Source organism: Schistocerca americana, chromosome 8 (assembly GCF_021461395.2).
Source record: "Schistocerca americana isolate TAMUIC-IGC-003095 chromosome 8, iqSchAmer2.1, whole genome shotgun sequence".
Classification (NCBI taxonomy): Eukaryota; Metazoa; Arthropoda; class Insecta; order Orthoptera; family Acrididae; genus Schistocerca; species Schistocerca americana.
The window spans coordinates 255,798,729-255,821,199 of record NC_060126.1 but is presented as its reverse complement, the minus strand read 5'-3'; the positions used below and the strand labels follow the sequence as shown (position 1 = coordinate 255,821,199).

The 22,471-nt window shown below is 43.7% G+C and overlaps 1 protein-coding gene across 1 annotated transcript in view; it reads left to right on the top strand.

The window, feature by feature from the left end:
• The window catches only part of LOC124545091 (alpha-tocopherol transfer protein-like), a 50,638-nt gene extending 28,754 nt beyond the window's left edge, over window positions 1-21,884 (top strand). The window contains exons 4-7 of the mRNA XM_047123903.1: window positions 10,493-10,751; window positions 16,358-16,468; window positions 18,933-19,035; window positions 21,606-21,884. Coding sequence (XP_046979859.1) covers window positions 10,493-10,751; window positions 16,358-16,468; window positions 18,933-19,035; window positions 21,606-21,757 — 625 coding nt within the window. The 3' untranslated portion in view covers window positions 21,758-21,884. The remainder of the gene's footprint in view (window positions 1-10,492; window positions 10,752-16,357; window positions 16,469-18,932; window positions 19,036-21,605) is intronic.
• The last annotated feature ends 587 nt before the right edge of the window (window positions 21,885-22,471 follow it).

The window sequence follows — 22,471 nt, the reverse complement described above, 5'->3', positions numbered from 1 at the left end:
ACCCTGCATGTAAATCATGTTACAGATAAACTCAGAACCTCTATGAGCCTGTTAGCAAGTGATGGCATTTCAACAACAGACACATGTCTCGCAAAACAACCAGGACGAGAAATTCTGTCAAATTGCAGCTTGTACAGACCTTTATCGATAGTGGTTCTTCACATGCACCATTTGTGAGCAACAGTGATAGCCGAAGTCCCGTCCGCAATCTCCGTAAAGTTACTTGGGGGTAGTAGCCCACTGCATCCATTTGTTTCTCACAATACCTGAATATGGCGGTTTTTGCATCCCACTGACCACAAATACAAATTGTTCTTTATACATATGATGGGCAAGTCTCGCTATGTAGTGCACAGAGTAATGTTGAGACTGGCGCTGAACACCTTAATAGACGGTACAAGCAAGGACACAGCGATACGAGAGTTCACCCTAAATGTTGCAAGCCGATAAATTTCTGAACTAATCCCAAGTCTGTATGTAAACGATGTAATGGATAATTTCAAAACTTCTATGAAGCTGTTCGCAAGCGATGGCATTTCGACAACAAACACATGTCTAGCACATATAGTCACAGTTGTATCCAGATCGAAATCCAAGTCCACAGCAGGCTGATCAGCACTATGCTACACTCAAGCGCCAAAGAAACAGGTGTATCCACGCGTATATAAAAATAAAAGCAGAGTGCGGCGCTGTGATCGACAAAGCCTATATCAGACAGCAAGTGTCTGGCACAGTTGTTAGATAGGTTACTGCTGCTACAATGGCAGGTCATCAACATTTAAGTGAGTTTGAACGTGGTGCTATAGTCGGCGCACGAGCGATGAGACACAGCATCTCCGAGGTAGCGAAGAAGTGGAGATTTTCCCACACGACCATTTCACCACGAATGTACCGTGAATATCAGGAATCCGGTAAAACATCCAATCTCCAACATTGCTGTGGACGGGAAATGATCCTGCAAGAACTGGACCAACGACGACTGAAGAGGATCGCTCAGCGTGACAGAAGCGCAACCCTTCCGCAAATTGCTGCACATTTCAGTGCTGGCCATCAACGGTTCAACGAACCATCATCGATATGGGCTTCCGGAGCCGAAGGCCCACACGTGTACCCTCGATTTCTGCACAACACAAGGCTTTACGCCTCACCTGGACCCGTCAACACCGACATTGGACTGTTGGTGACTGGAAACATCTTGCATGGTCGGACGAGTCCCGTTTCAAATTGTATGGAGTGGATAGACATGTGCGGATATGGAGACAACCTCATGAATCCGTGGACCCTGCATGTAAGCAAGGGACTGTTCAAGGTGGTGGTGGCGGCTCTGTAATAACGGGTGTGCGGAGTTGCATTGATATGGGACCCCTGATACGTCTAGATACGATTTTGAAAGGTGACACGTACATAAGCATCCTGTCTGATCACCTGCATCCATTCATGTCCTTTGTGCATTCCGACGGACTTGGATAATTCCAGCAGGGCAACGCGACAACCCACATGTTTAGAATTTCTACGGAGTGGCTCCAGGAACACTCTTCTCAGTTTAAACATTTCCACTGGCCACCAAACTCCTCAGGCATGAACATTATTGAGCATATCTGGGATGCCTTGCAACTGGTTGTCCAGAAGAGAACTCCACGCCCTCGTACTCTTACGGATTTATGGACAGCCCTGCAGGAATCAGGGTGTCAGTTCTCTCTAGCACTACATTAATCGTGTCCATGCCACGTCGTGTTCCGGCACTTCTGCGTGCTCACGGGGGGCCCAACACGATATTAGGCAGGTGTACCTGTTCGTTTGGCTCTTCAGTGTATGGTGATGTGCAATGTAGTGCTTGCGCTACAGTATGCGAAACAGTGAGAAACAAGTGAGAAACCAAAGGGTTTGCCCACCCACGTTGCGCCCCCTGGCGGCCTCTGCAGCCACATCGCTCAGTGACTGCGTTCTCTGCACCACGGAGGCGACTGTAGAGTCCATCATGAAAATAGGTACCTCAAGGTCATCTCACCATCATCAGCATTGCCAGTTAGTGATAATTCTAAATGGTACTAAAAATTTCGAAGAAATATCACACATCGTAAATAATGTCCGCGGCTCGTGGTCTTGCGGTAGCGTTCTCGCTTCCCGCGCACGGGGTACTGGGTTCGATTCCCGGCGTGGTCAGGGATATTCTCTGCCTGGAGATGACTGGGTGTTGTGTGTCTTTCATCATCATTTCATCCTCATTCACTCGCAAGTAGCCGTAGTGGCGTTAAAGAACTTGTGGAGCGGCGGCAGAACCGCCCCGCGGGGGATCTCCCGGCCACAAATGCCATACGCTCATTATTATTATTATCGCAAATAATTAATGTCGAGTAATAAAATTTCTGGAATAAATTTGTCTAGGGAACACATTTAAGGCCGGAATAGCCGTGCGGTTCTAGGCGCTACAGTCTGGAGCCGAGCGACCGCTACGGTCGCAGGTTCGAATCCTGCCTCGGGCATGGATGTGTGTGATGTCCTTAGGTTAGTTAGGTTTAATTAGTTCTAAGTTCTAGGCGACTGATGACCTCAGATGTTAAGTCGCATAGTGCTCAGAGCCATTTGAACCATTTTTGAACACATTTAAGTCATTCTCATTGCAAGATCATAGCTTAAAGTAAGCACAAGGCACGCCATTGCAAATACGAAATGCTTGTACATTAATAACTGGTGTAACCGCCAGAAAGTTGAATGCAAACGTGCATGTATAGCGTTGTACAAGTGCCGGATGCCAGTACGGGGTGAAGCTCCATGCGGGTTACACTTTGTCGGTCAATACAAGGGCGGTTCATGCTGTTTATGGATGATGCTGGAGTTGTCGTCCGATCATGTCTCGTATGTGCTCAATTGGAGACAGATCTGACGATCGAGCAGGCTAAAGCAACATATCGACACTTTGTAGCGCACAATGGGTTACAAGAGCGGTATGTCGACGAGCGTTGTCCTGTTGAAAAACACCCTCTGGAATACTGTTCATCCTTGGCAGCACAATAGGTCCAATCACCAGTTTGATGCGTAATTTGAGTCCAGGTGCTTGGGGGGTTGGGAGAGGGGGGGGGGGGGGGGGGGGAACACGAGAACGCTCCAGCTGCCATACGAAATCACGCCCCTAACCATAGCTCGATGTGATGATCCAGTATGCCTAGCACACAGACAGAATGGTTGCACGCTCTCGACTGTCGTCCTCCTAATCAACGTACGGCCATCGCTGGCAGCGAGGCAGAACCAGCTGCCAAGTGAAAACACATCAGACTTCCACCCTGCCCTCCAATGAGCTCTCGTTTGAAGCCACTGAAATTGGAAATTGTGATGTTTTGGGGTCAGGGGAATTCACGTTACAGGGCGTCTGGCTCGGAGTGGTATTTGAAGTATAACCAGTTTGTGACAGTTCGTTGTGTCACTATGGTGACAACTATTGCTCAGAATGCTGCTGCAGATGCAGTACAATGCGCCAGGTCTATATGCCGAACACAATGGCACACCACTCGGTATTGTCACGTGGCCGACCGGAGCCCGAACTCACTACGTCCAATCTCAAACGTAAGTAACGCTCACGATCGTTACAGACTCTATTTAAGGCAAACTTAATTAGCATCCTCATAGTGGCACTATTAGGGTCACCGTTATGCCACTGGCACGATACCTGAATAAATATCATCTTTCAGATTGTAACGGGAGATCCTCCTCTAGTATTACTTTTCCTCAACAGTAGTTATCGATACCAGTATTATTTTTCGAATTTTAGACAGATCAGTATTATCTCAGTTGCTCTTCTGAAAACTTTCACATTATTTCATACACAGTATGTTATATTTCAAGCTAAAGTTTACGAAAAGGATTTACCTTATACAATATTTTAGATTCGATGTTATAATCGATAAGTACTAGTTCTCAATGATAGTTAAAATTATTTTTATTAGAAACCTTTGCACACTTAAAGTTTGTGTTATTAATTACGGAATCCTCTACTGCTTACTATGTTTATTTCCGAATTCATTTATGAAATCATAATCCAAGTTAATAATGTAACGAAAGGCAGCAGGAATTCATTTGCAATATAATTTTCTCCGCAAAGATAGAGTCTTAAGCTTGCCTCTGATGGGATAGTACGTATTTTTGTGCGAACAATGTAATTTCGGCTTTGTTAATATGAAAAATCAAAATACTGTATGGTATACTAATAGCTGAGAAAATGTGTTAACTTAACAAAATGCTGCATCGACAATCTTCAGACTTATTTAGTTCAAACCAACCGTGAAAACCTGATGTGACATTTTCAGCTTCAGGAAACAAATCACTAGACAAGAAGAACTTACTAATTACATGGACTGCACATTGTATAATGTGAATAATAGATGGAAGTAGGAAGGAGAGGGGAGAATACAACATGAAGAAACACGCCTTACAACTTTAATTTATGTCGCACAACTCTTTCTGGCTGGTGTGAGATTTTTCCCTCATAAGAAAATTCTTGCCAGTTGCTGTGAATAATATAAAAACTGTTACAAGACATATAGAAGAAAAATTACTTTTTGCTTCAACCTGTTCAAAAAACAAAGCCACTGGCATATTTGGACCGAAGAAAATGTATGGATATTATGAAAGTTTATAGAAGCATGCGATACATACACTGAAGGGCCAAAGAAACTGGTACAGCTGCCTAATATCGTCTAGGGTCAATGTGAGCACGCAGAAGTGCTGCAACACGACGTGGCATGGACTGGACTAATGTCAGAAGTAGTGCTGGAGGAAACTGACACCACGAATCCTGTTAATCTGTAAGAGGACGAAGGGGTGGAGATCTCTTCTGAACAGCACATTGCTAGGTATCATAGATGTGCTCAATAAAGTTGATGTCTGGGAAATTTGGTGGCCAGCAGAAGTTTTTAACCTCAGAGGAGCGTTCCTGCAACCACTCTGTAGCAATTCTGAACGTGTGGTGTGTCGCAATGTCCTGCTGGAATTGCCCAAGTCCATCGGAATGCACAATGGACACGAATGGATGCAGGTGAAGAGACATGGTGCTTATGTACGTGCCATAAGTCAGAATCGTATCTAGACGTATCGTGGATCCCATATCACTCCAACTGTACACGCCTGACACTATTACAGTGCATCTAAAAGCTTGAATAGTCGCCTGCTGACACGCCGGGTCTATGGATTCATGAGGTTGCCTCCTTACCCGTACACGTCCATCCGCTCGATACAGTTTGAAATGAGACTCGTCCGATCAGGCAACATATTTCCAGTGATCTACAGTTCAGCGTCGGTGTTCACGGGCCCAGGCGTGGAGAAAAGCTTTGTGTTGTGCAGCCATCAAGGGTACACGACTGGGCCTTCGAAAGACCATATCGATGATATTTCGTTGAATGGTTCTCACACTGACACTTATTGATGGCCCAGCATTGAAATCTTCAGCAACTTGCGGATGGGTTGCATTTTTGTCACGTTGAACGATTCTCTTCAGTCGTCATTGGTCCTGATCTTACAGGATCTTTTAGCGGACGCAGCGATGTCGGCGATTTGTTGTTTTACTAGATTCCTGATATTCACGATACACTCTGAAATGGTCGTACGGGAAAATCCCCACTTCATCGCTACCTCGGAGATGCTGTGTCCCATCGCTCGTGAACCAACTATAACATCACGTTCAAACTAACTTAAATCTCGATAACCTACCACTGTAGCAGCAGTAACCGATCTAACAACTGCGTCAGACACTTGTTGTTTTTATATAACTGTTGCCGACGGCAGCACCGTATTCTGCCTACTTACATATATCTGTATTTGAATACGCATGCCTACACCAGTTTCTTTGGCGCTTTAGTGTGTTTTATCATGAAAACATAGGAGTATTCTGAGGCAAAAAGTAAAATATCGTAAGAAATGTGAAACTGTCTCCCCTGTGTAACGAAAAGAGTCGTCGCTGGTGAGCGCCTTCTAGAATCTTCCAGCGAGAAAACTATCAAGAATTCTATTTTGCTAAGATCTGAGATATCATTATTGTATCGTGTAACCTACGAACGCAATAACATTTACGAGAGACTTCGTACACGGCAGCGTTCGGGTGCTTCTGTGGCAAAGCCAGAAGTTTAGTTCCGACAGCTCGGCCTAATGCGACTGAGAATACTATCTACTTCTCGATTTTTTTTATTTGGCGCTCTTACTGACTCTTCATCACTGCACCGTCAACCAAATCTCCAATATACTTTCAGGACAACATCTTCCTTGAAGTAGAGCAAAATATATTTGTGGGGATGCTATTAGGGAACCCAAGTTTTATCGAAGTATACTACAAAACTGTTGTCCTCAGCATGCAATAAGTGCATTGTAGACTAAACTTCGTTCATGTAGTCGCAATGTCTCCGCGTTCTATTATAAGTTTTCGTCCCTGGTTACACTTTCTCAGTCGAAAACCAACCGAGGAGAGAAGAGAAAGAAGTCGCTGAGGCAGAACAGTTTATGTTTTCGCCTACATCACTCTGTATTTTTCTTGCCATCAGATGCTCTCCCTGTCTTAGTATTAAAGTAAAGTTCTAAATAACAACTTTTTGTCAAAATCGTCAAACTCTGTATAGTCTTGTATTCATTTATATCCATTTCTTGGAGATCATGCTCATATCTAGGAATCCTGTTAATGTCACTGCACTGTTAACATAGAATACAGTCGATTCGGAAATACCACAAGGTTTTGTTGTTATTTTATGAACTTGTGCTAAATTCACGTTACTCGTGGTTTCTACACTGTTGGTCAGATCAGTAAAAAAATAATCAATATACTTGGAACGTTTTTACTGAACACCTGCTTTCTTTAACCTTTAAATCTAAAGGGAGTGGAAGGGCTGACTCAATAAAGTGAACATTTCAATTCCAAAGTTTTTATTAGCTACCAAAAACAATCTCACATAAAAATTGACAGACGCCACTCAAGCAAGATTATTAATGAAACACTCATTACATAAAATCATAAGCAAGTTAATAGATCATTAGCCAACGATCTCCCATAAACATTGATAAACGCCAGTAAGGCTGAATTTGACCATAAGCTTAACAAACAACTCTAGTTAAAACACATTATTTAAGACCCTTTCAATTTCAATATTTTAACATTATATGTAAAATAACAGTGGACTCACAGCCTTAATTTTAACACGAATACTTAGAACATATTTAATAAAACGTGACTTGGGCAATCTTGCAAATTACTAGGGAACCTTGCAGAGCGTACCACGAAATTATTCAAATGTCCATTGGCTTGTAAGATGGGCTTTCAGGGCGTATAAAGTTACAACTTTGTACAATCATAAATGTGTAACAACAGAAGTAAGACCCAAGCTTGTAAGGCCTAAGTTTAACCACGAACGATGGAGCCGACTGAGGGAAGTAATACTTAACTACGAACCAATACATGGTACCGTTTGCAACCCCACATCGAGTAGGCCATCGAAATGTGAACCCAGCAAACGCTACCGAAGAGGTACACACGAGCTCAGGCGAAGTCCACCGCCCGTAAGCCAAACCTGTAATCTAATGGGAAGCTCTGCGCTTCGGTTGCCCGCTGCCTCAGCTTACTGAAACACAGACAACACCCGTCAACAAGAGGGCAAAAAATTTTTCTTAACTTGAACGTTCATGATTGACAAGTAAATTAACACTACAAAATCAAGGCTAAACAACAACTAATTTCACTTGGAAGTCCTTTCTTTAGTCCTAAGTGAAACAAATGGCTCTGAGCACTATGGAACTTAACTTCTGAGGTCATCAGTCCCCTAGACTTAGAACTACTTAAACCTAACTAACCTAAGGACGTCACACACATCCATGCCCGAGGCAGAATTCTAACCTGCAACCGTAGCGGTCGCGCGGTTCCAGACTGTAGCGCCTAGAACGGCTTGGCCACTCCGCCCGGCCTAAGTGAAACAGTATCTGATAAACAAACGCTAGGAGTGGGAAATGAACTGGCTCACGAGAACCGACACGCATTAGAACTTAATGACACACATATTGGCCACCTTAAGTGGGCCTGGAAAGCTCAACACGGTAACCTTTAGAAATAAAAATTCAGATTGCCCGCAGAGGACATTCCGACATGGATTAACCAATATCGTAAACAAATTAAACATTTGCTAATAATAGCTAATGAACTAACATTCTGCAATACATCAATATTATGCGGAAGCAGAGCACACGCTTAGCAAGAGGCATCAAATGAAATCGAACACACATAACATCACGCGTCCGGCAACGACTTACTATACCAAGAGCGATCACAATCACAGTTAAATAAGCGCTCTTAATAATTAGAGAGCTTAACTGGGCGTCTTGATGCTGGGGCGATTTTGCGAAGACGTCAGACCATCACTTCGCAAGACCTTACCAGCGTGTCCCTCCTAGCAAGCGCGTACATCCACAGCTCACGAGGTTGCCGGAGAATGCACAGCGCTGGCCAACTCCCACCGCCTCCAGTATAACCACGTGATAACCACCGCCCGGCTTCAGACACTCCGTTTTCGCTTCTGCCCGACAGCCAATCGCCGACTCGCGCACCCGCGACTTCCGTTCTCAAAGCATTGTTCCCCCTTACTCGCGGTCAGCACTCGCTTGTAACCCGAGCCGGACCAAGCCCCAAGACAAACCTCTGTACATCGTACTCATGTCAGAGATACCATTGGCGCAGGTCCCGCCACGGCTCATACTCGATACGACAATTTTATATTGTTTACAAATGTCTTTTCGTCCTCTACGCACACCTACCAGAGTGGTATGAGACGTATGCCCTTGCGCCTGCGTCTTGCCAACCACCAAACACACGTCACGACCAAACACATGTCGCCACCAAACACACGTGAAGAGACGATATACACTACTGGCCATTAAAATTGCTACACCAAGAAGAAATGCAGATGATAAACGGGTATTCATTCGACAAATATATTATACTAGAACTGACATGTGATTACATTTTCACGCAATTTGGGTGCATAGATCCTGAGTAATCAGTACCCAGAAAAACCATCTCTGGCCGTAATAACGGCCTTGATACGCCTGGGCATTGAGTCAAACAGAGCTTGGATCGCGTGTACAGGTACAGCTGCCCATGCAGCTTCAACACGATACCACAGTTCATCAAGGGTAGTGACTGGCGTATTGTGACGCGCCAGTTGCGCGGCCGCCATTGACCAGACGTTTTCAATTGGTGAGAGATCTGGAGAATGTGCTGGCCAGAGCAGCAGTCAAACATTTTCTGTATCCAGAAAGGCCCGTACAGGACCTGCAACATGCGGTCGTGCATTATCCTGCTGAAATGTAGGATTTCGCAGGGATCGAATGAAGGGTAGAGCCGCGGGTCTAACACATCTCAAATGTAACGTCCACTGTTCAAAGAGGTGGCCGAGACGTGTAACCAATGGCACCCCATACCATCACGCCGGGTGATACGTCAGTATGGCGATGACGAATGTGCGTTCACCGCGATGTCGCCAAACACGGATGCGACCATCGTGATGCTGTATTCATCCGAAAAAATGACGTTTTGCCATTCGTGCACCCAGGTTCGTCGTTGAGTACACCATCGCTGGCGCTCCTGTCTGTGATGCAGCGTCAAGGGAAACCGCAGCCATGGTCTCCGAGCTGATAGTCCATGCTGCTGCAATCGTATTCGAACTGTTCGTGCAGATGGTTGTTGTTTTGCAAACGTCCCCATCTGTTGACTCAGGGATCGAGACGTGGCTGCACGATCCGTTACAGCCATGCGGATAAGTTGCCTGTCATCTCGACTGCTAGTGATACGAGGTCGTTGGGATCCAGCACGGCGTTGGGTATTACCCTCCTGAACCCACCGATTCCATATTCTGCTAACAGTCGTTGGATCTCGACCAATGCGAGCAGCCATGTCGCGATACGATAAACCGCAATCGCGATAGGCTACAATCCAGCCTTTGTCAAAGTCGGAAACGTGATGGTACGCATTTCTTCTCCTTACACGAGGCATCACAACAACGTTTCACCAGGCAACGCCGGTCAACTGCTGTTTGTGTATGAGAAATCGGTTGGAAACTTTCCTCATGTCATCACGTTGTAGGTGTCGCCACCGGCGCCAACCTTGTGTGAATGTTCTGAAAAGCTTATCATTTGCATATCACGGCATCTTCTTCCTGTTGGTTAAATTTCGCGTCTGTAGCACGTCATCGTCGTGGTGTAGCAATTTTAATGGCCAGTAGTGTAGTACAGACATACTAATCACTCAGCGAGCGGTGACCAACTGCACGTGTCAGTCTATATGTGGCAATATAGCTCTAAGGCGGCCAAAACACAGTGCTTACAGCTTCTGGACTGCAGGCAGCGGGTGTGACCTTTAGGCGTCTAATTTCTTGAGGGCTACTTTCTACTGCCCGGTTGTGAAATATCCGCTATTTGGCAAAGATACCGTAATTTTCACCCGCTGTATCAAATAACAATAAGCCTTTTTCAGGGCCGTAGTGCAGCTGCCGGAACGAGACCCGAAGGGCAGACGTGTGACCCTGCTGCGCGCAGGCAAGCTGGCACCGGGCACCTTTCCACCGGAGGAGCAGGCCAAAGTCGACTTCATGAGTGGCGACGCCACCTTGTGGGAGGACGACGCCACCATCATCTGCGGCGAGGTGCTCATCCAGGACATGCAGGGCGCCACCATGGCGCACTTCACCGCCATGTCGCCCTGGCTGATGCGGCGCATCATGACCTGCTACCAGGTAAACAAAGAAAAACCAACAGCAGCCGCTACTACGTACGCCTACGGTCGAAGCTTATTTTGTGGAAAAACCACGAGGTTCGAAACAAACCGAACTTATTGCATCCGAATATAGGGATATCTATATACTATCTAGAGGCAACGGCCTTGACGCAGTGGATACACCGGTTCCCGTGAGATCACCGAACTTAAGCGCTGTCGGGCGTGGCCGGCACTTGGATGGGTGACCATCCAGGCCGCCATTTGATGCCAATTGAGGAGCTACTCGACCGAATAGTAGCGGCTCCGGTCAAATAAAACCATCATAACGACCGGGAGAGCGGTGTGCTGACCACACGCCCCTCCTATCCGCATCCTCAACTGAGGATGACACGGCGGTCAGATGGTCCCGATGGGCCACTTGTGGCCTGAAGACGGAGTGCTTTATACACTATCTAGGGATATCTATACACTAGGTCATGGGATACCTCCTAAATTCGAGTCGGACCTCCTTTTCCCCGGCGCAATACAGCAGCTTGATGTGGCATGGACTCAAGAAGTCGTTGGAAGTCCCGTATAGAATTATTGAGCGATACTGTCTCTATAGACGTCCACAATTGTGGTAGTGTTGCCGGTGCAGGATTTTTTGCACGAAAAGACCGCCCGATTATATCCTATAAAAAATGTTCGATGGGATTCATGCCACGCGATTTGGGTTGCCAAATCGTTCGCTCAAGTTGTTCACAGTGTTCTTCAAACCAATGATGAAAAACTGTCGCCCAGAAACTTGGCGCACTGACATCCATAAGAATTCCATTGCTGTTAGGGAACATCAGGCCCATGAATGCCTCCAAATGATCTCCACCTAGTCGAACGTAATCATTTTCCGTCAATGGTCCCTTCAGTTGGACGAGCGGATCCAGTCTATTCCACAGAAAAACAGCGTACACCAATACCGAGCCACTACCAGCTTGCAGTGCCTTGTTGACAACTTGGGTCCATGGCTTCGTGCGGCCTGTGCCACTCTCGAACGCAGCCACCAGCTCCCAACAACTGGAATTCAGACCCATCTGACCAGGCCACGGTTTTCCTATCGTCTACGGTTCAGCTGGTATTATCACGAGCACGGGACACGCGCTGCAGGCGATGCCGTGGTGTTCCCAAAGGCACTCGCCTCACTCCTCTGCTGCTGTCGCCCATTAACGCCAGGTTTCGCAGTACTGTCCTAACGGATACGTTCGTCGTACGTTCAACATGGATTTATGCTGCCACGCAATCTTGCCTCTCTGTTAACATTAACAACTCTACGCACACGCTGCTGGTCGCAGTGGTTAAGTGAAGGTCGTCGACGACTGCGTTGAGGGCATCTTCAAGCTAGCTCTTGGCATTCGTTTTAGCACTTCTTGTTTCTTTGGTAACTTGAAGAGCGAGTCTTTCAGCTTCATGCACCCTTTGTCTGTAACGCGCAAGCAATTGATCTTCCACATTAGAGCCATATTTTATGCCTAAATATCTCTGGAATTCCTACCTTCCCATCACTGCAACATTGAAACATATCACTGCATCTAGTACACTAACTTTTAATGTATTTAGTCCTACAAAAACATTCAAGGGTAATCTTTCCCATACGCAATGGTTGAAACTTTCATTTGTATTCTGAGTGCCCCAATGAAGACATTTACTAAGCAAAACAGGGCACTCAGGTCTCTAAAATTTTTTGTTTCATTCATAACAGTCTTAGGAAGAGAATGCTTAGGATGGTATATTTGACCACTTTAGTTTGCTCTTTGGTAACCACACCAAGAATCTGCTCCTTTAGGACAAAGTCCGTGAACAAGGTGGTCATCTGTGAACAATTTATGAAAGTAGGTGGCCCATACAGCTTTTCTCATTGCTGTAACATCATTCAGAGATGCAGTTCGTCTAGTGGCCAGTCCATAATAACTCTGAAGAAGATCTGTTTCAGTCTCTACCAAACTGCCTCGGCCAGACAGAGATTTTCTGTACGATAGCAACTTTCCTTTCATTTCTCTTCGTAGCTTCCTCAATCTAGCACCCATCCTCTTTTGCACATATTCACAACACTTCGGTTTTGTTACCAAGGTATCACCATAAACATTGAAATCATATTTATTGAAAGCTTTAGAGTCCCCATCGCCTAGGTACTTCGTGTATCTAACGTCATAAACGGGCACCGATCTCTGAAATATTTTCGAGCTCCATCACACTCCATACCTCCACTGTAACGATCATAATTCTTAGAACACTGATGTTCAATATGTCCTTCAGTGTTACCATGGCAGGTATGGCAGTACTTAGATAAGCACTCAACATCAACAACTTTTCCATTCTCACTAGAAGTAGCACTTACAACACAATTCAAGCAACGATGTCCTCGACGTTGCCATGTCCCATCAAATGTAACAGCGATGTCCCTGGTTCCACCAATATTTACAGTTTCTTCTACTACACGTTTTATAGATATTTTAGACACAACCGTCAAGGCACATAAGAGTGTTTTTATGTACTTGCTGGACCTGCTGGGGGGAGGAGGAAGGTCCATCAAACCACAAAAGTTTGAGCAGCCTTTTTTCCTTTTCCTATTGCAAGCATTGCATACACTAACTTCAAATTCACATCATATGAATTATGCACAATGTTCGAAGTCATTTTCGAGGTAAATTTATTGCAGGATCTACACAGAACAACTAATTTTGACACTAAACCCTTCCTGCTCGCTACGGTCGCAGGTTCGAATCTTGCCTCGGGCATGGATGTGTGTGACGTCCGTAGGTTAGTTAGGTTTAAGTAGTTCTACGTTCTAGGAGACTGATGACCTCAGAAGTTAAATCCCATAGTGCTCAGAGCCATTTGAACCATTCCTGCAACTTTATTGTTCAGTTATTTCCAGACAGCCTACACCATCACATTGTGTACATTTCGCCACTTCCATAATCATAGAAGATAAGATGAACACATCAACAATAACAAATCCACTACAAACAGCGTCATTGTTACCACAAAAATTGGAATCACCAGGAGGCGTGCCATGTGGGAGTTTCTTCCCTGAAGAACTGATACATAGGTTACTTTCAACAGTGTGGCTTGCTTTGTTTGTGAACTGGTTATCACGGAATTTCCTTTTACTGAATTTATTGACGCATGGCATATTTATTGCATACTAAAGGATATGTACTTCCACAAATATATGTAACACTTTGGCAACAAATATTTATTAATACGTGAACAAACTGTTTCGGTGAAACAAAAGTAAAAAGTAGCAAAGATAATAATTTGCAGACACTGGAAACCTGCACTGTTAGGAAGATACACAATATATCATTCGCATAATCGCTGAAAACAGAAAATTCACAGTTCCTTTCGAAATAATACTGGTTTCTGTAACAGAAATAAAGGCAGCGTGGTGGCATACATGACCGTAACTTTATAATTTGGTATATATCAATCATTTTCCATTTGAAACCCTATAATGTATATATCAAAGTAATTAGGAAAGACTATAGAAGTTAATAAAGCTATAAAAAATTTCGATTTTTCCATCATTTATAAGTACCCTGTATCCTTAACAGAAGTTCCATGCTGCCAAGGAAAAGTCACTAGTTTTTAAACAAGAGAAGTCCGATCACCATCTCCAGGTTAGACAATGCCCCCGTCTCCTGGACACTGGAAACGGACCCCAGAAGACCAGCCCAGGAGCTGCCAGTAATGACATGTTAGAAGATTCACAATACAGCTGTACTAAAGGACAACAGACATACAGACAGACATAGCATGAGAGGGAGAGAGTGCTCTGTCACCAAAAGAATAGTTTGACGTGTCACGTAACAAGGCTGTTGTATTTTGTACTGGCTGCTGGCTTGTCAAAAAATGGTTCAAATGGCTCTGAGCACTATGCGACTCAACTTCTGAGGTCATCAGTCGCCTAGAACTTAGAACTAATTAAACCTAAGTAACCTAAGGACGTCACACACATCCATGCCCGAGGCAGGATTCGAGCCTGCGACCGTAGCGGTCGCTTGGCTCCAGACTGTAGCGCCTAGAACCGCACTGCCACTCCGGCCGGCTTGCGGGCTTGACAGTCGAGGGCCAAGTAGGCAAGCAAATGCATGGCGTCTAGCGTGCACAACACGCACTCTTGGGGATTATGCATATCACCATACGAACACCAATACGAAAGTGAGTGTTTAATGTTCTATTTACAACCTGCGGCATACGCTCCGTACAGACACAGTGGAATGATGCTATTGGCTGCTGTGTCATGTGTTACACTGCCTTTTGGTACCTCCCACGTCCCCACCTTCATCTGTGTTCGCCACTGCTGCAAACGTGAGCTACAACCTGCCGTGGTTTTTGTCTTGTAACTCATTCCTTCATTCCACCCTGTTCACGTGTCTTTCTAATTGGCTCTGCTCGAGTTGTGGAATTTATTGGTCGATGTGGTTTCTTTTCTATTTTACTTTCATCCATTATATTTTTTTAGTTCCCAATTATAATTTACCACTCTTTTCAGGATTTACATGTAATTTTATTCGTGAGTCAGCAGTATTTCGTTGCTGTTGCGACGAATTGTTTGCCCACTCCCAAGGACCCCAGCTTACCAGCTGTGCTGTTGGTTATTTAAACCCATAAATCTGTAATAGCACCAAGGTGAGAAGTGACCTGTCGACTATCATTGGAATATGACTGACACATGGTTTTATAGTTTTAGAAATGTAAATAGCAACGAAAAATGATGGCATAATTCTGTATGTTGTCCATCAATACAATTGTCGTACCTATCGCGCATGAGTCTGGAAGATGTCTTCGCATCAAAACTAACTTCGCGATCTGAGCAACGGGGATTGCTTCATACTAATTGATAGTTGCTCCAGTCTCTGGATACGGCGTTATTGGACGGTGGTAATGGAGTATAATGTTCTGCACACTGCTTTCCCAGCCACTAATTTTCTATTTCAAACGATACCTTACTTCTGATCACCAGTTCCCATCAACACCTTTCCTGTGCATCTCAGTACTCTTACATGTTGCAAGTTTCTGTCATCTAACAAGGTTGTTCCAAAATATTATTTCGCTTAGTCTAAAAAAATTAAAATACTCAACAAGAAAGATCAGCGCCTACCCAGGGTTAGCATTCCACCTCTCAAGGATCGCCGCTCATGTCGACTAATACTATACTCCATACCTATTTCCGTTTGTAACATGATACAGGTCTGTACTTCAGTAACTTCTTGCCATCCGCGCTGCAAACACAGCCACACCAAGATGGCTCAGCATTCCATGAGAACCACTACACGACGTCCCAACGATTACTTCTCTCAATACTACCACATCCGTCTGTGTCTCTCTGTTGGTAATTCGTTCCAGTTCGATGCAATACGAAATCAAAGGACAGTGACAGTTCATGAGACTCAAAACCACACAAAGTTTAAATATTGTTTCCCACCGAAATTGTCGCTCTTGCTTTATGAAGTGTTGGAAAACAGTAAATAACAAGTCGAATGGAACGGGTTGATGAGTTTTCAAAGTTTAACTCTTGGTTAGCTCGTCAAGAGGTGAGTTTCGCTTCGTCTCCAAGTGGTGAAATTTCTTTCTTTTCTCTTCTTACAGGAAGCATATCCGCTTCGGCCTCAAGGCTTCCACATTATCAACAGCAATCCTGGCCTCGAGAAAATATTCTCGTTTTTCGAGGGTTTCCTTAAAGAGAAGTTCAAGAAAAGGGTATGTACTCAAATATATGTAAGTGTCGGTTGTAATTTAAAATATGAATCCTCAGTACCATTAACATGCACTCTAGAAACATTTCTGGCGCAGAATCAGGTCAAATACTTCTTTACATAACATGTTTCAATCTGGATTTAATGGATACCCTAGAAAAAGTGCACATAAAGCAAAGAGTGTCTTCAATATTACTTATTATTCTAAACATGTCTCGTTATCTGAATTCATAAGCTTTAAATACGTACAATTAATAATTAAACTTACTTTCGTTTCAAACATTTATTGGTTAGATGGAAATTCTGGCTGTAGCACATTCTTTGAAATTATAAGTGCAAGAGGGGTAAAATACAGGGAGTGAATGGTTATCAGAATGGAAAACTAGAGAGTAGCTACAAGAGTCGTAGGACTTGAAAGGGAGGCAAAAGATGAGGAAAGAGTGATACAGACATGCAGCCTATTCCGACATTATTCGACACTGAAAAAGCACTAAAGGAAAGCAAACAGAAATTTAGAATTGTAATTAAAATTCAAGGAGAAGAAATGAAAAAGGTATTGTTTGCTGATGGCATTGTAATTCTGTCACAGACGGCAGAGGACTTGGAAGTGCAGTTGAACGGAATTGATGATGCCTTGAAATTACAATGATTTCTTGACAGTATTAGAAAGTTTCAAGGGTTATGGAGAAGGATAAATGTATCACTTTGAGGTGAGAGACCATGATTCGGAGACGAACGAGTCGATTGTTGTAAACGAAAATAGTTCTGATATCTCTGACAGTGCAATACGTCATCAGTATTGCTTTGCAAAGATTATAGGGTAGGTAACTTACAGACGTGCTAGTATGGACCATAATAAGGAAAAATGTCCAGTAAACGTGATCTCTGAAATGCATACTTTAAGAACTACAGGGACTTGTTCAGTAGAAGAGATGTGTTTCACAGTATCGTAGATGAAAAAGTGCCCGTAGCTCTTAAGGTATTCATGCTATAGCTCATTTTTACCAGACATTTTTTCTTCTTTTGTTCCGTATTACCACCTCTGTAAGCTACCCTACAACAGTTCCGGTACATACACTGAGATAAAGGAAGTCATGGGATAGCGATATGCACATATACTGATGGCGGTAGTACAGCGTACACAAGCTATAAAAGAGCAGTGTATTGGCGGAACTGTCATTTGTACTCACGTGATTCATGTCAAAATATGCCAACGTGATTACAGCAGCACGAAGGGAACTAACAGACTTTGAACGCGGCATGGTAGTTGGAGCTAGACACGTGGGCCATTCCATTTCGGAATTCGTTAGGGAATTCAGTATTCCGAGATCACAGTGTCAAGATTGTGCCGAAAATACCAAATTTCAGACGTTACATCTCACAACACATAATGCAGTGACCGGCGGGATTTGAGGCGTCAGAAAGGGCACTCGGTCAGCAATTGCCAGAGACACAACCAAAACCGATACATAACAACGCCGACCCCGTTAGTAACGGGAAAAGGTAGTAGTAACAGAAGAAGGAGAACCTTCTCATTTTTCTTGGAAAATGAGACACTTAAAGTAGTAGATGAGAATAAATGAGAACGTTCGAAGTACTACGGAAGATATTAAACGTTGAGTGGGAACAATACGAAAACTTTTTCTTGATAGAAATTTTTTAGCATCTAACACAAATTTTAGTTACTAACTTCCGGCACACTCGACTAATTGCAGGTCAGCAACTTCTGTTAATCAGTACAACGAAAAACATGCCAAAACTAAAAAACTTCATGTTTTTGTAACTTGATGACTAGCTTCGGGCCTAGCCTATTTTCGAATCAATCAGAAAGTCAAAATGGCATTTCCAAAAGTACAAGAAACATATCAAAATTATACGTGTATTGAAGTGAATATGGACAGTTATAGCGCTTGTAGAGTTATCTGGAGGCCAAAATTGGGCGAGCAACAGCATAGACAAGAAGAGAATAGTAGCTTTTGAAATGTGATATTACAATAAATGTTGAAGATTGAATAGGTTGTTCGAATAACTAATAAGATGCCCAGAATCTAATTAGGGAGAAAAGAGGATTATGGTAAAATCTGACTGAAAGAAATAATCGTTTGATAGGAAACACTCTGAGGCGTCAGTAAACAATAAGTTTGCTAATGGAAGGAAATGGAGGCAGTTGCAGGAGGTTGGGGAACTGCTATAGAGGGTAATTAAAGTTTGGGTACAGTAAGTGAGGGTGTAGCTTGCCGTAATTATGGAGAAATGAAGAGGCTTACGCAGGATAGACTAGCGTGGAGAGCTGCTTCATATCAGTCTTGGGACTGAAAAACGCAACGGAAAGTTATGCAACAAGAAGGAAGTGTGTATAGCGACCGGTATTGTTATTAGAACACGTCTCAATAGTATGTTATGCGTTAGAGCACCTCTTAATGCTTAGAAAATAATACGTTGTTATGTTTACGTTTTATGTATTTCAGATGTTCATCCATCCCAATCTGGAGTCTCTTTATAAGCACGTCCCCAAGAAGATTTTGCCAGAGGAGTACGGAGGAGAAGCAGGACCTATTGAAAAATTGCAAAGTAAGTGCAAATCATTGTCAGCGATTTTTACGTCATCCAAAGTGTGCAACGTTATGTACTCTCATAAGCCCTAAAACAGGCTTTTAGGAGTTATAGAGGGGACTTGGTAGATAAATTCTCCTAAGGAACCCATGACCGGAAATGTGCTGATCGGACTAAAGTTTGAAACTCAGCTCACTTTCAAATCCCACGCTTCGTGGTACAACACAGCGGAAGCAAAGAGCTCTGACCTGTGTGCTTTACTGGAGCCCATGGCATGGGCAATGTTTCAGGTACTCGCCTTTAAGTACTCTCCTACGTGACGAAGGACGCTCTCTCAAAGACGAGAGAGAGGATCGTCAGAGCAACAGCACAGTCAGCCATTCTCGTTGCAAAACGTGCCATTTTCCCGTTTCTGTAAGAGGATGAAAATGGTATGTGACGTCGTAATAGAACTGACGACAGCTGCCTCTTCTCAGTTTATGTGTGTACTGTGCAGCAGGAAATTTGAAAATGAACTGATCTTCTAACTTATATTACATCCGAACTGTACGTTTCTGGACTTGGGTTCCTTATCAAAGCTACTAACTCCCCTTTACAACCCCTATGAGTCCGGTAACAGGAATTGTGAAATACCCTGTAAAATATATTAGGGCAGCAGTATGTAAGATCAGGTAATAAATAACTGACTATTCGTTTACTTTAACAGCATCACTACATTGGCTACTGATCTTGACATACATGGAGATTAACCTGCCATGAGTTTTATGCAACCCGCAATGCCTTCAAAAACCACAAGTGAGTTTTTCATATTTTCTCGCTCGCTATGTGCAGACTATCAGTCCTACACAAAAAATGAATAAGACCATTTTGCAGTTAATGTAGTTAAATTTTGTACTCGGATTCGTTTTCGCTGGAGGTTCTTGAGTTTGAACGTCACTTCTTCCTGTTTCTCTTGACTAATTCGAAAACTAGAGCCTCCGGCGAAAACGTATCCCAGTACAAACTTTAACCACATTTAAAATCCTGCAGAAAGATCCCCCACATTTTTTCTCTAGGACAATAGTTTGTGTGTAGACACTGAGAGAATATGATAATTTCGTGTGTGGGTTTTGAAGGCATTACGGCTTGCATAAAACCCATAGGGAGGGGAAGCTGAATCACTCTGTATTAATATAGAGAAAAAACGGCTTCAAGACCATCATCTCAACATTCTTCAAATCGTTTTAAATTGAACTAGAACAAATCGGAAGCAGCTATTATGTGACGATTTATTAAGGACCAGTTCCGCTGCGTTAAAGCAACAACTTGAGGTTGTTAGTAGTGTCACATAGATAAGAACACAGAGACACTCTCAACGTCGTTGTCACGTAATCCAACCGCATGAAGAGAGGAAGTCGTCAACAAACAATCAGCGGCAGAGCATTGAGACGAACAGCGCGGGGAATGAGGAACCTGTTGTTGGTTATCACAAGAATAAAGTACTGACACTATTAACAAGCTGAAGGTACTGCCTTATCGTAGCGAAACCGATCGTTAATAAATCATGCAATAATAGCTCTCTGCGGTCTATTCATGTTCAGTTTTCCATGAATTTCAGCAGCTATGGTTGCCCATACTATAAAGTTCCATATTTCTCAAATGTATTGAACTTGAAATTTTAAACATGTATATGAGCCTCTGTCAAATACAAGCAATCATGCGCTTGGTTTCATCATTCCTAAACAATGTAGAAGTAACACTTGCAGAAAGACGAATTCCGCTTGTAATTTGACTGCCGTTCAGAGTGTCTTGAAATGACATCTTCTTTCGTTATGGCAGTACAGTGTGGATCAGTTTCGCCTCGATAGTCTGGCCTTCAGCAGATATTCAAGAGCGTATAATTTTTATATGATGTGTAACAGACAACAGCCTGGAGGGTGGTGTGCTCTCCCCACGCTCCTCCATATCGCGTCCAAAAGAAGCCATTGGCAGAGGACGACATGACGGTAGGTCGGTCTCGAGTGGCCCGTTTGAGGCCAGAATAGTGGAAGTAGGAAAAAAGAAAAAAAATATGAATATCTTAGTATCCGTGTCTCAATCTCGTATGGGTAATGCGACTTACGCATTTCAAAAACATATGACGTTGCGTGAGATTTCGACTCGTCTTATGTTACTAAGGGGGAGAAATAGCACAAATACAGAAGCATAATAAAGTATCCAGAATGACATTTTCATTGTGCAGTGGAGTGTGTGATGATATGAAACTTCTTGGCAGATTAGAACTGTGTGCCGGACCGAGACTCGAACTCGGGGACCTTAGTTCGAGTCTCGGTCCGGCACACAGTTTTAATCTGCAAGGAAATTTCATAATAAAGTAATATTAGACTATGTGTAGACGTACCCCTACCCCTGTCAGTTAAGAAAAGGGAACAACCAAGAACAAAGGAAGAGAATTTAGCTGTGCCGACGTGTACTTTATAACATTAGTGTAGGAATCACTGTAGAATGAGTTACCAAATGACTGGAAATTCGTAACATCAGACATTCCTAATTCCCTTAAACTTAGTTGTCCACATGGGATGTGTTTTACGATGTCACTCTGTTTGCAGATACGTGGAAAGAGCGCGTTGAGAGGAATGCGGCGTTCTTCAAGGAGGACGAGAAGTACGGGGTGGACGAGTCGAAGCGGCCCGGCAAACCCAAGACGCACACCGACCTGTTCGGCGTGGAGGGCTCCTTCCGACAGCTCTCCGTGGACTGAGCACGATTCTCTGCCGACCTATTGTCTTTACTCTTGTCAAAGGCCATTCTTAGTGGTACTACTGTTATATGCTCCTACTGTAAAATACTACCGATGAATTTGAGAATAAAATTACTTTGCTTTCAAATTCTGGCACTACATCTCTCATCTAATCGCCTTAACATGTGTCATTTAGGGCACAAAAAACACAACACGTAATACATGATGTGTAACCATCAATTTAACACACAAAGGAATTAAAAGCATTAGCTGGCAGTCAGCACTGATTTACGCTGATGAGCCATAATATTATGACCACCTGGTTAATAGTTTGTTTGTCCGCCTTTTGCGTATTGGGGATCCGACAGTTTGTCGGTAAGTTTGTGGAGGTATGTGGCATTAGATATCTGCGTACAGGTCAAGTAATCCGCGTAAATAATGGGCCGCTGATGGTGCACGATAGTGACCCAGATGGCTCCCAAAGGACTTACATCAGGTGAATTTGGTCGCCGAGACATCGAGTGAGTTCACTATAACGCTCCTCAAACCAGTGTGGTACGGTTCTGGCTCCGAGACACGGACAACTGTACTGCTGGACTATCACATCACCGTCGGGGTATATATGAAGGAATGCAGGTGGTTCGCAGCTGTCAGCGTATCTTCCATTACTTTCACAGGTCTCATGCAAACACAGGAGAATTTTTCCATAGCCTAATACTGTTCCCACAGGCCTGC